Below are 16,457 nucleotides of genomic sequence, written 5' to 3' on the forward strand. Positions count from 1 at the left end.
AAACCTTCCCTGCAGCTCCTTTTTTCTGTAAGTATTAACTTTAAGGGTGTTCAGCACACACAGCCTCTGTATGAAAATATATAGTGACCGACACTTCATCTTACACAAAACCTAGCAAGGGTAAAGATGTGTTTATGCTCTTTGCCATTCCAGAGACCCCGTCCTGAAATAATTTACTTTATAGTCTTATTATTCACACCAGTAAAGACTACTTGATTCATTGAAGGCCTCGGAATTGATTTTTAGCTGAACGTATTGTAAGCCAAATGCTGTTGCTGGTGATACACAGTTAGCATGCATAATTTTCAATGCAGGCAGCATCATATGTTGATTTTTCCTTTGGGCCTTTTTATACTTTCCCGATTTTACAATAATCAATTCAGAGGTGACCATCTACCCATATTAATCAATGGCTGGCCACGTTAATGCCCAGGGTCCTTTATCCAGTCCCAGCTGTCTGCACACAGAGAAAATGTTCTCCTGTTAAGCATGAAAGCTGAAGTATCATCCCAGCAAATACGTACATGGAGCAGAAAACATACATGGAGTCTTTTTCAAATCATTTTGCGTAACTGATCCTCTGCTCCTGTAATTGTACTATTACAGCAGCTACTGGCCTGGCTAGTTTGCAGGGGTGGGGAAGAGGGTTAGTATTATGATCCTACAAATGTCTGACTAGTCAGTATGTTAGCCAGACATGCAATTCTGGTTGTATAAATAAATGTAAATCTGAAATTTATGTGTTCTGGTCTTAATTCTACAACTAAAGTTCTTTATGTATGCTTTGTATGTAACATTTGGAAATCTACAGGAAATCTACAAAGCACCATGTCAGTGAGATGGGGGAGCAGCTAAGTCTACAGGTATTTTTACTGTTGGATGTTATATTCTAACATAGCCTAAAGGCTCCCCTCAAAGATTAGGCTTCCTTCTGAGGTCCTATATACAAATCATTAAATAAACAGCTTTAATGAGTTTATGAATAAACCTACAATTCAATGCACAGATACACTACTGCATCAAGCACAAATCTGGACATGGGTTTAGTCCTGTGCATGCACAGCGCAAGACAGAATTAGGGCTGCAGGAAGTGAAGACACACACTGCTTTATCAACCTACCATCCAAAAGCTGATCTTCAGAAGTGCCTTTATGTGCCAGATGTAAACACCACACTGACCAGACATGGTTCAGTGAATCCAGAAGAGAAGGTTCCAGATTCAGCTAATCCCACCATGTCATACAGAGGTGTAAGGTAACAGTACAGAAAATCGGGCTAGGATCCTTTCTTTCATTACAGGCAATAAAACAGCATGTTGATTAAAACAGCTGACAGCCAAAGGGTACTTACTGTTGGTGCCCAGTGAGCACTGATTGGTACACCACAGACCTTGACCTTCCACCTACTCACAGTTGGTTTTTCCTGCAAGGAACATTTCCCTTTCAAATATTAAGCAACTTGCTACTCATGTCATATTGTGAGAATACATGGAACCTCCAAACCCTAGTGCTACAATACAGACTACAACATTATCACTTAATAACCCAAATACCCACTAGGCTCAGCGGTTACACAAAGGTTGTGCCTCATTGACAACAAGAGAAGCTCAAAGTAAGAAAATGACCCAGAAAGTACCCTGCAATACAGAGACTGCCACCAGCAGAGCTGTTGGATCATCGCTATAAGGCAGCCTGCGTTACACCTCTCTATGATTAGATCAGGGCTGTGAAATTTCTTCACAGGTAAGAGGACAGACCGCACAAATGCTTTTTATTTGGGACCTGGATTGCATTATACAGCCAAGTTTTTGCTGGACTATATGAATTTGTTCCAGGGACCAGATCAGGCATGCAGATAACAAGAGATTCCTAGCTTCCAGCACATGACTGGACTGCACAGTTGTATGTTTTAATTTTGGCTTTGAAAAAGACTTCGTATGCCAACCCTTGGTGAAGCCACATAGCTTGCAAAAATCCAAGCGTTTCTTAGTGCCTATGACAGCACCAAGATACCGTGGTGCCCACAATTCCTTCTGCAATCTGCAAGGATGGTGTTATTACTCATCCTTTTCACTAGGATATAACTAGTTCTCACCATAATGTCTTTAAACCTCCCAAACTCCCTGGAGAAAAAGGCGTATGGAGCTTTAAAGTACTTTTTCCTCCTGCTTTTGGGGCCTATCTATTGAAGGAATGGTCATGTTTCACCAGACCTGCTCTCAACAGCTGGTGTTAATTACTGGAATTACACTGTTTTCCATGCCTCTCTTATCTGGAGGAAGACTGTATTCACACACGTGAAAGCAGTAGCACACAACATTTCAAAGTAAAATGATCTGTGCACTAAGGGATATTTGCACCCACTCTTTGTTCTATTGCTCTAGAAATCTATTCCCGATATTTCTTAATTGGCAGGACAGGGCCCACAAGAGATAAACTAAGATACTGTTTTCACACCCATTTTGCCACATGGCCAATCAGCTTCCATCAGTGATTTTCAGTCTCACAAGGTAAAATATATCCCAGGAGCTCTTCTGTATCATCCCACTGGATGTGGAAAGTGCAGAGAACTCACTTTGTCACTCTTAAACTGAACTCACATCCATGTCCAAATCCCATTCCCAATGGACTATAACACTCAGTTTCTTTCTTTCCTTATGTATATTTTGGCTTCTGTGCAGTCACAGCAAAGATACACCTGACCCAGTCAGTATCTCAATATGCTAGATTTTTACCTTCTTTTACCTCTTTTTGAGGTATTTCCAAACCACTTCAGCAAATTTCCTGTTTCAGAACAGAAGATAAGGAAGCATTTCACTATTATTCTACAAAGAAAGCTCTATAGTTTAAAATAAAAAATTAAAGGCTGCTTTTCTTTCAGGTAGCTTTTCCAACCAATGGGAACATTACAGAGAAACTTTCTCTTACTGAGCAACTAATACCACAGAGATCAATGATGTTACTATGGTATCATTGCCTCTATAGTAACATTGAAGTACCTATTAAACAGATACTACCATTGCTTCTCTCTCTATAGGCAGCTTTATATAGTCATGTAAATTTAAGAGGCTAATTTTCATTAAGTTTTTAAAGTATTTGTCAGCTTTATAATGTATTCTATATTGATACAGACAGTGACAATTCTAGCCCTGATTCTTTGTGGAACTTACATTCTCACCTCTGTTTGTAAACATTCAATTTCAATTCTTACCTGTGTTTATAAAAATTTTCTTTAGGAGCCAGGAGGGTTCGCTTCACGATCTACTGTGAAACGTTCTGAACACTCACAGCTCTACCTGGAGTCAACAGTAACAGTTTGCAAGTAACTAGGAGAATTGTAAGCTAATAGTATTCCATGGTTTTGCCTTTTTTTTTCCTCTCTGAGGACTATATGTGTTGTTTTTGCAAGGGCAAGAAATAAGGGACAGAATCCAGCACTCAAGTGTCTATTTCTAATTATGCTAACTAAACTGGAAGCTCTATTTGCATGAGGTGACAAAATCAGTGTACAAAACTGTTGTTGATAGCCATATTTAGGAACACATAGTCATGCATTTTTAGGAATTCACATTAAAGTACATCCAGAAATATTTATGAGGGGGGGAACTAATCCACCTTTTTTCTTTCTTTGCTGATGTCTTATGTTTTTCGACCAAGTTAAAAAGGAATAGTTTTCTCCTGTCCACTCCAGTTTATAAAATTCCTTTTTAATTTCACAGACATTGCAGATTTTTACTATTCCCCTCAAAGGATGATCACATAGTTGTTTTTCTTCCTGTAACTGCTACATGCTGCTGCATAAGTCACCAGTGGGAGGTATTATAGAATCAAAAGGCCTGTTTGCTGCTAACATCCTTGCAACTCAGCTTCTTGCAGGAGAGAAAATGGAAGGCTTTATGACTAATTCTGAATGCCTGTAGTTCTCTTTTTCATCAATGGGAGGTGTAGGTTTCTAAAACTTAAAACCCAAGCCTTGCTGTCTCAGAATCCAGAGTTTGGGTCTCTAAGCTGAATGTTTACAATTGCTGCAGAAGCATTTTAGACAGACTCCATAATATTAATAGAGTCCCTGTAGGGGTAACGCTGCAGGCATACACTGTAATCTTATTTGCTTAGAAGCATCTCTGCAAGACAGGGGAAGCAAGAGCATATTTTGTATGTCTTTGAGTTTTACACTAGTATTTATCTGCTGAGAGATCTAGGTAAAGTTTGCCAATATTTCTGCAGGGTTTTACCACTTCCACCGTTCCTTTTCTTCCCTTCTTGTCTACCTGGAGAGCACCCCATTAACTCCCCTGTCCCTCCAGTGCACTTTTGCCCTTTGAGACCACAGTAAGCCAGACGAAGGACCCCCTTGGACCTCCAACCCCCCAGAATAACCACATTGCCCAAGAGCTAAGTACAAGGCTCACAGAAAAATAAGACTAGAGAACATATGAAAGAATACTTGCAAAAAAGTCATACATGAGCCTTATTGGCATACTAGCTCCTTAACTGGCAACATGAACCCTATTTTACCCCCATAGTTCACAATTTCAGCTGTTGACATACTGTACTTTCAAAACCCTTTCTCAAAACAAATAGATTTTCCAGAAAATGGTATAAGCCCGAATCATTATTTCTAGACTGGGCTCACCCAGAACAAAATACTTGCTTAGACTGCTAAGCAAGGAGTGGAATACAATACTTGCAGGTTGAAGTTTCTGTCAATAGAAAAATGTTGAGAGCCACACAAAAAATATAGTTGCCTTTGTGGAAGTATTAAGGACAAGTATGGATTCATAGGGTAGGGGACAGGACAAGGAGCAAAGTCAAGTCACTTCAGGTACTAGCTAAACCGCTGATGCTCTTGTTAGGAAACAGCAAGAGCAGGGCTGCTCCCGAAGGGAAGAGGAGGCAGGAGCCAAGGGGTAAATTCCACAGCTGGTAGGGGTACTGCCAGCTGAGGCCCAATCTCACAGCACCCAAGGGAGGCAAACAGGGCAGACCAAATACAACATCTAGGTCCGACAAAAAGACCAAATCATAAGGCAACAGCACAGCAATGAGGCAGGGCCAAGATCAGGCAGAAATACCAACCATCAAGCCAGGATTAGGATCAGGACTAGCGATCACCAGGCACACCTATAGCAGTAAGGCAGGGCTAAGGAGTCAGCAGTCCACAAGCCAGAATCAAAGACTCCACAGGCATATAGGGCTGCTGCTACACCAAAGACTAACACTTCTCCATCATTCATCAGGGACTGATAGCCCTGGGCTGAGCTTAAATAGAGCTCCTGGCCCACAGCTGTGGGGAGAAGCCACAGGTGAGGTTGGTCATGGCCATTGAGGCTCATTAGTACAGCTGTTAAATTATATGAAATGATTGCCACGACGTAGTTGGGAAATCTTTCTCAGTATTGAAATTAGAGCTCTGTGGGTGAACTTCAAGTTACAGCAACCTTTGAGAAAAGGACAGTTTTCTTCTTACCATTCCTCAAATAAAGCTTCAAAGATCTTCATGGTCTGATGTTCCCTGAGCATCATCTCTGATCCAGGGAGGAAGGTGACACTGTTCTTTAAGTCTTTGATACTCTTCACTTTTTTTTTTGTGGTGACCTTCTTACCAAGGAGCAGCTATCAACATCTGAAGGGGAAAATGTTATTTTGTCCAGGATCCTTCAATATCAGAATGGCAGTACAGATGTTCAAAGACTTTTGTCCAGAGTCTATATTGAGTTTCCCAAGCTTGTTTTTTTGAGATTTACTGGGGAATTTGCTGAAAGGAACAAATAGCATTGACAGCCCACATATGCCCTGCAATGATGCTACCCATACAGATGGAGCAGCTCCCTTCCTTCAGTGTTCTTACCTGCACGCTAGTGATGTTTTTCAGAGCATTTTCCTTGGGCATCTTCACTGACACAGTAAGGCAGTCACCTCCTCAGCGTGGTTGTTCCAGTTTCTCTGTATACCCAGGCAGGTAATTTTGCACGGGTTGCATTTGATGGACATCTGTGAAAAATTCCTTAGAATCACCATAACTAAAAAGTTGCTGTTTAAAATGAAACATACAGCTCAAAATCTGTTGCAGTTTTTTGATATTCTTTTCCCCCGCCACCCCCAGCTCTCTCTGAGCTGTGAACAACAGTATTGGGTAGCACAAATTAAGAGGTGTTTGAAATGCAGCATTCCCCATTCTCCTGAGTCACTGCTAGCCATCGGCTTCTTTTCTCAACACTTGTTTTCACTTCTATACTTTCAGATCAAATATGGCCTCACATTATGTCCTCAGCAAAATCCCAGCCCTTTCAAGAACTGAAAGTTTCCTCTTTATCGTGACAATTTTTAAAAACAAAATCTAGGTATGTAAAATGAAGCGCTTGTGTTTCTGCAAAACAAATATAGCAACAATGACAACATCCTCTGTTTTGCATCTATAAACAGAAATTGATGCATTTTTCATCCATGTTTGCAAGAAGATGAAGCAGCAGAAGCGCAGTAGTGTTTTTTGCAGTCTGGTTTAATCGTATCAAGTATGTCATGCATTCTGGCAGTTCCACAAGTGCTGCCCTGGCACACAACCCTCCCATACGGTTGTGTCAACCAACTTCACAGGGACGGTGACCAAACTGCACAGGTGTATTGGCTGAACCATATGGCTGTAAAGACCAAACTGTGCGGGTGTAGGAACTGAACCGTGCGGGTACATCGACCAAACATACCTGTATGTTAACTGCACTGCACAGATACAGAGCCTGAACCCACAGGCATCGTGCCCGAGCTGTGCAGGCTCGCAGACAGCCGTAGCGACCGGCCCAGGCAGACGCCCCACCTGAGGCAGCCACGGGCCCCGGCACCGGTGTGCCAACCCGCCCCGGGGGGGCCGCGGCCCCGCGCAGCCCCCGCCGCCTCGGGCAGCTGCGCCGCTCTGGCGCCGGGAGAGCGAGCGGCCCGTCGCCAGCGCCCCTGGCTCGGAGCCGTGCCCCGTGCCCGTGCCCCATGCCCGGCCCCAGCGGCGCAGTGCGGGAGGGCCTCGCCGCCGGGACCCCCGTCGCCCCCTCAGCCGTGCGGACTACAACTCCCAGGGTGCAACGCGGCGCCCGCGCGCTTATGGCCCCCTGGCGGCCGCGCGTGCTGTCCGCAGCGGCGGGGCGGGCTGAGGCGGCGGAGCCCGAGCGGCAGCGGGCGGTGTCGAGCGGGGCGAGGGGCGCGGGCTGGGGCCGGCGCCTAGCGGCCGGGGCGGCGAGAGGCGGGCTCACCCGCCGGCGAGGCGCGCGGGAAGGGGGTAGCGTGAGCTCGCCCGTGCGGGGAGCCGGTGCCGCGCCGCAGCCATGGGGAACCGCGGGATGGAGGACCTTATCCCGCTGGTCAACCGGCTGCAGGACGCCTTCGCCGCCATCGGGCAGAACGCCAACCTCGACCTGCCGCAGATCGCCGTGGTGGGGGGACAGAGCGCCGGCAAGAGCTCCGTGCTGGAGAATTTTGTCGGGAGGTGAGGGGGTCCCTGCGGGGCCCCGCCACAGGCAGGGCTGCGGGCGGCGCCGGGCGGGGGGCGCGGGCATCGCTCTGCACGGGCGTAGCGGCTGGGCGCGCGGGCACCGCTGCTGGGGGACACGCCGCTGCTGGGGGACACGCCGCTGCTGGGGGCGCGGGCATCGCGCTGCGGGGACGCGGAGCGGCCGCACGGACCGGTGCGGTGCGCGGGCATCGCTGCTGCCTGCGCGGGCAGCACCGTGGCGGGGCGGGGGGGGGTCTCCCCGTCTGCAGGGTGCGTGTCCGTCTCCGCAGCGCGGTCCCGCCTGCCTCAGCCGCAGCTGCGGGGCCGCTGGCAGCCCCCCGCCGCGGGAGGGGCGCCCTGGCTATTACATAAGGGGGCGAAGTGCGGCGGGACCGACCGCAGCCCCCCAGCCCCCTCCCTCGCTGGGGCCGCCGAGCCGGGCGCCCCCGCGCCGCGCGCCCCCGCGCCGCGCTCCGCGGGTGGGTGCAGCGCCGGGAAGGGGGGTGCGGGGGGGTGGGTAAGTTTAATCTGCGCCGCCCCCCTCCCCCAGCCCTGCCGCGCTGTCCTCCATAGCGGATGCCATGTCAGGAGCTGCGGGGAGGCGGTGGGAAGGACGGGGTTATCTCTCCTATATGCTCAGATTCCCGGGTGCTACCATTTTGTGACAGGCAGTGCACTGATGCTTTCCCTTCATGTGACCTTTGCATTCATCATCTGCAACTTGAGTAAATTGTAGGCTGCGCTGCTTGGTTATCTGCTCCAGCGTAGACACACAACACCTGGGGAGGGAAGGTTGTTCCTCTGCTTGTTTCTGCCCCCGTTAATTGTATCCAGTGATACACAGGTTTTAGTTATCAAGGTATTATTTTATGCTATAAGGGGGCATGCAGGTTGCTGGTGACTTGTGTTAAAAGCAGTGACTGGTGTGATACTTGGTCAGATGCTTGCGTGGGTTTTTCTCTTTCAGCAAACTGCATTTGTGGCAACATCTATTGGGTTTTGTTCCCCCACCCCCACTTTTTATTTTAAGCCATTTGCTGCCGGATGGCTTATAAAGCTTTTGTACCGTTGGAAGGGTCTGGGGTGCGTATGAATTGCTTGTTTAGCTGCAAGTAGCCCCAAAAAGACCGGTGCAGCTGTAGCCTGGAGCAGCAAGTGCAGGGCGCGCTGTGTGTTCTAGGAAGAAGGCATGGGGATTGTGTCTGGTGCAAAGACAGCATGGTAGGAATAAGATTACTTTTTTTTTTTTCCTTCTCTCTATATATACATTCAAAGAGTTTGGGATCCTTTCTAGTTAACTTCCAACAGTCCATGCAGTATCCCTCAGGGATGCTGAGAATCGTGCCAAGGGAAGGGCATTACAGGAACACATCTTACTGAGCCTCAGGTCATAGACCAGGAGCCACTTGTCAATAGACACAGAAAAAAACCCAACCCTACCATCAGAGTGAAAAGCTTGCTGGGCTGTAGCTTTCTAAGAAGGGGAAAATGGGTCTCCTGGAATATATGAGTAAAACAGGTTCACCTGTTGGCTCTGCTGTTTTCTTGCTTTCTAAGTACTGGCAGCCTAACCCGTAAATCCTTTTTAGAGGATCTATGCAGTCAGTGCTGCAGTGGTGTAATAGATAATGTATGGCTGTTAGGCTGGAGGAGGGTTTGTCAAAGGACAGTGAGTGATTTGGGGTACGCTGCCCCTTTCTTTTAGACTGAGCAAACAGAAGGGGATATATTAATCCTTGGTGAATCTCCACTGGCACCAATCGAAAAGTAACGATTTTATCTGCCTGGTGGAAAATAAATGATTTGAAATGTTTTCTGTCTCTTTTTGATGATCCCTGTCCCAGGAGAACTTGTGACCTCACTGTGTCCCATCAGTGGTTTTGCTAGCAGCAAGCTATAGTGCTGTGGCTTTTAGAAAAAATGAAATAATGAAGGGTCCCCTGAGCAGGAGCTGAGACCTGTCGGTAGAAAAGTATTTAAAAGAAATACTTGGAATGGAAATGGAAAATATGCTGAAGTGGAAAGGTCTTTCTCAATTTGATACTCTTGAGTGCTGGCTAGCTTAGAGACCAGTAACATGAGACATCTTACCACAGAATGTATGTGTGCGTATATACTGCAGAATCCAATCCTGTTAAAATGATGTTGGGGCCCCACTTGAATGTATTGTCTCTTTTCTTTTCTTGTGGGTGTTGGAAACCATGATAAGAAGCTATGGAAATAGTGTGGAGAATTAAGCATAGCTTCTCAAAGTAATTGTGATAGGGGCTGTTCTCTTCTCTGAATAGGCACAAGAAGAAATTGTGTGTAGACCTACTGTGTACAAATACAATTATTGCTGTAGTGTGGACATGACATATGTCACTGCTCCAGCTTGATACCAGGATGGTGGTGCAGCTATTGCTCAGCAGCTGCATGCTGTATGGTGAATGTGAGGGCTGATGAATTTTTCTCTGAGTGGACAGAAAATTGTGCAAGAACAAATGCAGATGCAGTTGGTACCGACTGATGTGCTTGATGGGGATGCTTAAGCAGAGGGGTTGGAGGCCCTGCCAGGGCTAGTTTTCCTGCTTGGTACCTGCAAGGCTTCTTTCAAATTGTCATCCAGCTGCGTTCCCACAGCAGGGCAGCACACTTGCCCTCCCTGCCAGACCTAGCCTGTGGCTAGGCAGGGCTTCAGCCTAGGGCTGCTGCTGGCACCTTGCAGTAGCACTGAATCCTTGTGCGTGCTGGAAGCCTTGAAGCACAGGGAAGTGATGCTGACTGCAGTCAATGTTTAGTTGCATGTCTTGCCAAACAAATAGTATTTTTTTTTCCCTCCTGAATGTCATGGCTTACTAGTTGCTGCTAATTGCTCTTCCAGTGTCACTTACTCTACTGTTAACAGATAATCCAACAGTGCAGACCCTGTATTTATAATACCAGATGTCACTGTAGCTGCTATGTGTGCTTTTGCTGCCGGATACTCAGCATGGTGACTAGGATACTGGCTGATGCTGTTAAAAATCACTGAAGAGAAGAGAGAAGCCATGTAGAAGGCAGACAGGTGACACATCTCTTCATAGACTGGTTCATCATGGAGCCCAGAAATGGAAGGAAGGTTGGTCAGGTCAGCTCCAGGCATTTCCTGTTGGTGTGGCTATAGGCTTGTAAATGGGTCAGGAGGGACATCAGGGGTCATTTAGTCCCTTCTTAAGGTGGTGTTACTTTCCTGCTGCCACCTTTCTTAAATTGGAGGGTCTTAGAGCAGGCACCAGTACCAGCAGAACTGGTCTGATAAAAAGAACAAAGCATGTGGCATGTGCTAATCTGACTTGAGAGCTGAAAGGACCAAGAAGGGGGATATAAAAGACTGCCCACAAAACTGTAGAATCATCCATGTTCATGCCCCTCTTATTTTGCCATGTGAAAATGACAGATATAAGTGTGGGTTTTCTTTTAAAATCCTAAGGTCTCGGAGCACCGTTATACAAACCGCTGGATTTGTGGGAGTATTACTGTTATCTCTGCTTTACAAACAGGGAGAGCTGAAAGCACTGGGCTGTGTTCAGATGGCTACATGAATGTCTGTGCCTTGTGTTTTTGTTGTGTGATCCAAGGCAGCATACTGCTCAGCCCTGCTAGGACAGCTGCATTGCTCTTCACGGAGAAAACAAGGCACCTCTGACTTCTGGAGAACAGATGGTTTAAGGGGGCTGCTGAGGAGGCAGTGACTAAGGATTGGGAATAGTAGGTGGAAGGACTTGAGTGGAGGTGAAACAGTCTTGTTTATGATCAAGGGAGCTAAGCAGTGCCAGAGTTGTGGGAAGTGGGATCAGCGTTTACTTGACCCCAGACCTGAGCATTACTTCAGAAGCATCCTCTCTTGGGAGCTTTTATGTCCCAAACCAAATAGGGGCGCTTAGCAGTCTGCACCGGGCTCCAGTGGTATATGCTGAATTAGCCGATGTTTGTGTGTTGCCTGGAAGGAAATTGGAGACAGGCATGGACCTAAGCTCAACTGTGTTGGGCTAACCTTGCCTTTCCTAACAAACTGAAGTTTCAGCATGGGTAAAAGAGCAGGGAAAACGCAGCGCTGCAATGCCTGTGGCAGTGGTAAGGATAAGTACCTATTAAGCGTGCTACTTGTGTTACAAGTAATTGCCTTGACAAAACCAGCCAAGGGCCAGGCAGCATGTGCCACAACTGTGTCTTTGCCTTGCAACGTCACATACTGAAAATGCAAAGCTAGATCTGGAAGCCACAAGGTTTAGTTTGGCTTCAGGTATAACTTCAAGGAGCAACTTAGTATCTTCATATCTTAACCTTCCCCAGCTATATAGGGATAAATATTTACACCCCCAAGATACGATGGGGGGAATGCCTTCTTTGATAACACATACTTTGCTTTGTTACAGGAAGCTTCTCCAGCAGAATCCCTTCAGAGGCCAAAAGCAGTGTTAGCAACTATCTAGAAGTGAAAGATGCTATAGGGATGCATACAGAGATGTAGATACTTGGCCTGTTCAGATACTGTAGGAAAACTTTTTGACAATGATCTTTGCCCTTTTAAGTTGCTCAACCTTCTGCTGTAGTGCATGCTTTGTGAGCTTGAGTGCCTGGAAGAGAACTGAGGGTTTTAAACCTTACAAAAGTCATAGTGACATTATGTATAGATTGAGGATGTCTGCTGTACTGCGTAATGCTGAGCATCAATGCATTATTTCAGTAGCGGATTTAAATTTAAACAAGAAGATACACTCACTGACTTGCTCTGATCTGGCCACAAAAGGGGTCTTTAAATATGATTCTTCTATTTTCTTTTTTTTTTTTTTTGGTTCTGCTTTGAGATACATTTACATGCTTAGAGTGCTGGCAGAGAGAGTAATTGAAAATCATGGACCCTTAATTGCTGTATGATGAATATGTCTGTGAGCTGACCAAATCCTGCTCGTATTTGCAGGTTAAAGCCATACACATTGCTTGGGAACTGACGTAGGGTTGCAGAGAATGGTGCAAGAGCCAGGAGTAGGAGCCTACTGTTTAGAGAAATAAATCATGGTCAAATAATAGTCCTTCAAATGGCAGCAAGCCTTTGGTCTCCAATGAAGAAAATACCTGTTTTCATCTCTGAGTAACTGGGGAAGGAAGAAAATATGGAGCACTGGGGGAAATAGATAATGTGTTATGGCAGACTGGAAGATTAATTTAAGAGAAATCTGTACAGCTCTGAGCAAACACTTGTGGGAGGAGAAATGCTAGAAGGAGATTCATAATTAAGTTAAAATATAAGTGGATGGCTCTAAGGCTGGGGGGAGTGTGAATCTCAATGTTTGTAGATGCAGCAATGGTGTCTGCCTGTATTTGTCCTCTAACTACTTGCCTTAAAGTTATAAGGGTTGGCTCAAATAAATAAGTCTAGTATCTTTTCTGCTTCCTGCAGCAGTTAGGTGTTCTCCGCAGATCTCGCTGACTGACTGTATTCTTCAGCTTAAGTCTTTAGTGATGATCTCATACTTCTGGTAACTGCCCATTAGCCTTGTATTCACCAGGAAGAGATCCTTATGGCATGTCTGGGATCATATCAGAATTTACCCAGGGAAGGAAACCAGCTGTATCTCCAGTGGAAGTGGATTGCTCAGTATTGTGCAAGTTGGGGCTTGCCTGGACCTACTGGTGTGTGAAAATGACAGGTTGTCTTGTCATTGCTGGAATTCATTACCTGATAGCTGCCACATCAGGAGGATGCCTTCTTTGCTAGTGTGGACTCTTCCTTGTTACCATGATAATCCACATGTTGGGAATCTTCGAGCATCCTGAGCTTTGATTAGTTCTTAGTGTACTTTGAGATAGCTAAGTGTTGTGGCATTTTTTTTGTTTGCTCTATAAGTGGTGTGCTGTGATACAGGGCTGTAAAGTCTGCAAAACCAGCAGGTAAAAAGTCAGATCTCAGAAATATTCCCCTATGCTAAAACTGTCAGCTGTTACTGTTTTTCAAAATTCCACATGCTTATAACTTTTTACGCAGTCAAAAAAAAAACAAAAACCCAGGCAAAGCAAAGACAAATATTTATTTTTAAAGGCTACTGCTTGTTTTCAGAAGCCATAGTTCAATACCTAGCTGGGGATGCAGAGTCAAGTCCTTGAACCTGACTTTTCCTGATACTCTGAGCAGGCAGAACTCTGCTAGACTAAATAGAAGGTGTGGGAGTCTGTCTGCAGCACCTCGTAACTGAGGCAGCTTCTGACAATGCTGTTCTAAGGCTAGCCCCCTTCCTGATCTGGTGAATCACTGAATGTCGCTACTTCATACTTCAAGTTTGAGCCTGTCTGTATGAGTGTGAGTAAAAATTCTTCTGAATAAGGATTTCTTAGTATCTTTAAGATGAACTTTTTTGAGGAGAAATGGAAGAAGTTGACAACTTAGAGTAAGTTAATCAAGAAAACAGCTCCTGCTGTGTTCTAGCTACCGGAGTGAAATGCATTATGATGCCTTGAGCAGTGAGTTTATTAGAGAAGAGCAAACCCATGTGTGCTCCACCCGTGTGAGCCCATACTCTGTTTTTGTGGCAGGTAATGCATTTGAGTGGCAAAACCAGAAGGTTTGTAGAAGGAGCGGCAGGCAGTCATCTAGAAGCATATGATGTTCAGCCTGTATGCCCAGTATAAAACTGGTTTTGAGGGGGCATCTGTGAAAGGACACTTACTGGTAATGTGCAGGGTAAACTTACTTCCTTGATATGTCACTAAAAAAAACACCCAAAAAACTTTGGGTGTAATACTTTCCTTCTTGGACTCACAGATCTGTAACCATATGAGTCAGAGTACTGCTAGTTGGGAGGAGAGCTAAAACTAAATCTGGTCCCCCCAAAAAAATTAAAAAATCTAGTCATGCATGGTGGGGGAACATAGCTCACTAGTGGGACAGTTTCTTATTCCACTTGAAATTTTCCTTTCCTGATCCCAGACCTGGTTTTGCACTTCCTGATAAGAGTGAAAGGTCAGGATAAAGGAATATTGTCTCTTACAAAGCAGGCAGACAGGCACATTTGGCCTTGAGATGGTTATGTTCTCAGCAGTGAAACTAAATTCTTGTGTAACTAATTTTTTTTTATACTTTTTTCTCCATCTGTAGAAAGGAGGTGCTGTTGGTCTCTGTCATGTCATGTAGGTGTATATCATTCATGAACACCTGAAATAATATTAGAAAAGGTTAACCATAAAGTAGGAATCTATTTCTTCTAACAGTAAATTAAAACTTTGCAAGGGTGGTACAGCAGCGTCTGCCTGAGCCCTTTGAAAGATGCCTTCTGTGCAGAAGTGTGCCAAGAGCTTTCGCTGCTCATGCGGCCTCGTTTGCCCAGTGTTGCTGGTCTCTTAGGTCTGTCTTGCAGAGAGGCTGGGGCTGATGCAGCCACCTTTGGCTGCTGGCATCGATCAGGTGCTAGATTTGAGGAGTTGGGGTACTCTTAGAAAGCACTAGGAGATGAGAGGCTGCACGAGTTGAGCTGGTAGCACTTAAATTTTTGAACATAGCCTTTGAGAGCAGGGATGGGTAGTGCAGGCCTGTAGAGGAATGAGCCCAGGGTTTTGTCCTTGGTGACTTCAGACACTCAGATGATCTGGTCAGGCCTGGAGGTGGTCAAACCGCCAGGAGAACTGGTTCTGAAAAGCTCCAAAAAGCTGTTTTTCTTTGTTTACATTTGTCTATGATCCTTCAAAAGCCTGCATCATGCTTATTTTTGAGTGACCTGATGGAATTTAGTCATGAGAATTGGATGTCTTGCTCGGGACTGGCTACTGTAAATATTGGGGTGGCTATGAGGAGAGGACTGAGACAACACTTCAGTTTTTACTGAGGAGCAGGCAAGAGTATGCATGAAAATACTGTGGCTGACAACTGAGAGCACAATTTAATGTTAGATATTTCAACAGTTATTCCGGGTGACTCATTGATACTTTGTACTTACGTCCAGCTTTTTGCTTTCAAAGTCCTGTTAGTGAATACTTTAACAACAATCAAATGTAAAGTGTGTCAGTAATTTTCTTAAGCTGTTTTATATAGATGGGCAGACAGGACAATTGCTGATGGTTGCTTCCTGCATGACCTTCAGGCTTGTCACAGCTCCTAGGCTGGTGCTGACTATAATAGATAGCTGCTTTTCTTTCCTTCCAGTACAGGAAGAAGGAGCCCTGAGTCTGAAATCTAACAGTGTCTCTGATTGTTCTCTGCCATGTTAGATGCTCTGAAAGCTTTGGCAGACCCCGCCATGACCAAGTGGAAGTGAGATGGTGTTTTAATCCCTGGTCAGTAGCTTCTTGCAGTTCAGCATAACATGCTTTTGGAAGCAACTTGGAAGCAGATGTTATGCAAGCTCCTCAAGCTGTGTCTTGCTGACTGGAAGCAAACTTGCCAGCTTCTGCCACTTTTCTGCAAGTCTTGTGACTTGTGTAGCTTTTCTTAGAGCCCTGGATGTAACAATTAAGCTAACAGAAGAGCGGTGTAGCTTTTGTATTGAAAATGTCAATTTCTAACACTGAGGGTATTTATTTTTTTTTCCTTTAAAAGATGCTGTTTCCCTAAGTGTTCCTGGAGACAGTGTAGAGAATCCCAAAACTAAGACCTGCATTGTCAACTCTTCCCTTCCTAAAAATCAGGACTTAGCCCCAAAACTATAAGCTCTGCTAAAATACTTGAGTTGCAGTCACAATGAACAATAAATTATACAAAATGAGGTTTGGAATAGACCCAGTTCCTCACTTGTGACTGAAATGGGAATTGAACTGGAGTTTCTGGGGGTGAAAATTCTGTTTTAATAATGTCTTGCCTCAACAGTCCCCTTTAACACTCCCTTTCCTGTTTCTTATGGCTGCAGGTTGCATTGTTGCAGCTAGGGTGAAGAGTTAACGCTACTGTAACAAACATGAGAATTGCTGGGACTGCTGTTTTGTGGCTGTGAAACAGTCTTGATGTAAGAGTGGCTGGTGTAGTATGTGGG

The 16,457-nt window shown here is 45.4% G+C and overlaps 1 protein-coding gene across 18 annotated transcripts in view; it reads left to right on the forward strand.

Moving 5' to 3' along the window:
* The first annotated feature begins 7,141 nt into the window (after window positions 1-7,141).
* The window catches only part of DNM1 (dynamin 1), a 68,658-nt gene continuing 59,342 nt past the window's right edge, over window positions 7,142-16,457 (forward strand). For all 18 annotated transcript variants that reach the window (XR_008745496.1, XR_008745497.1, XR_008745498.1 and 15 more), the window contains exon 1: window positions 7,142-7,473. Coding sequence is in view for 13 of the 18 variants with exons in the window: in XM_055793977.1 (XP_055649952.1) it covers window positions 7,313-7,473 (161 nt within the window). In the remaining 5 variants the exon portion in view is untranslated. The remainder of the gene's footprint in view (window positions 7,474-16,457) is intronic.

The sequence above is a fragment of the Falco peregrinus genome, chromosome 1 (genome assembly GCF_023634155.1).
Source record: "Falco peregrinus isolate bFalPer1 chromosome 1, bFalPer1.pri, whole genome shotgun sequence".
Classification (NCBI taxonomy): domain Eukaryota; kingdom Metazoa; phylum Chordata; class Aves; order Falconiformes; family Falconidae; genus Falco; species Falco peregrinus.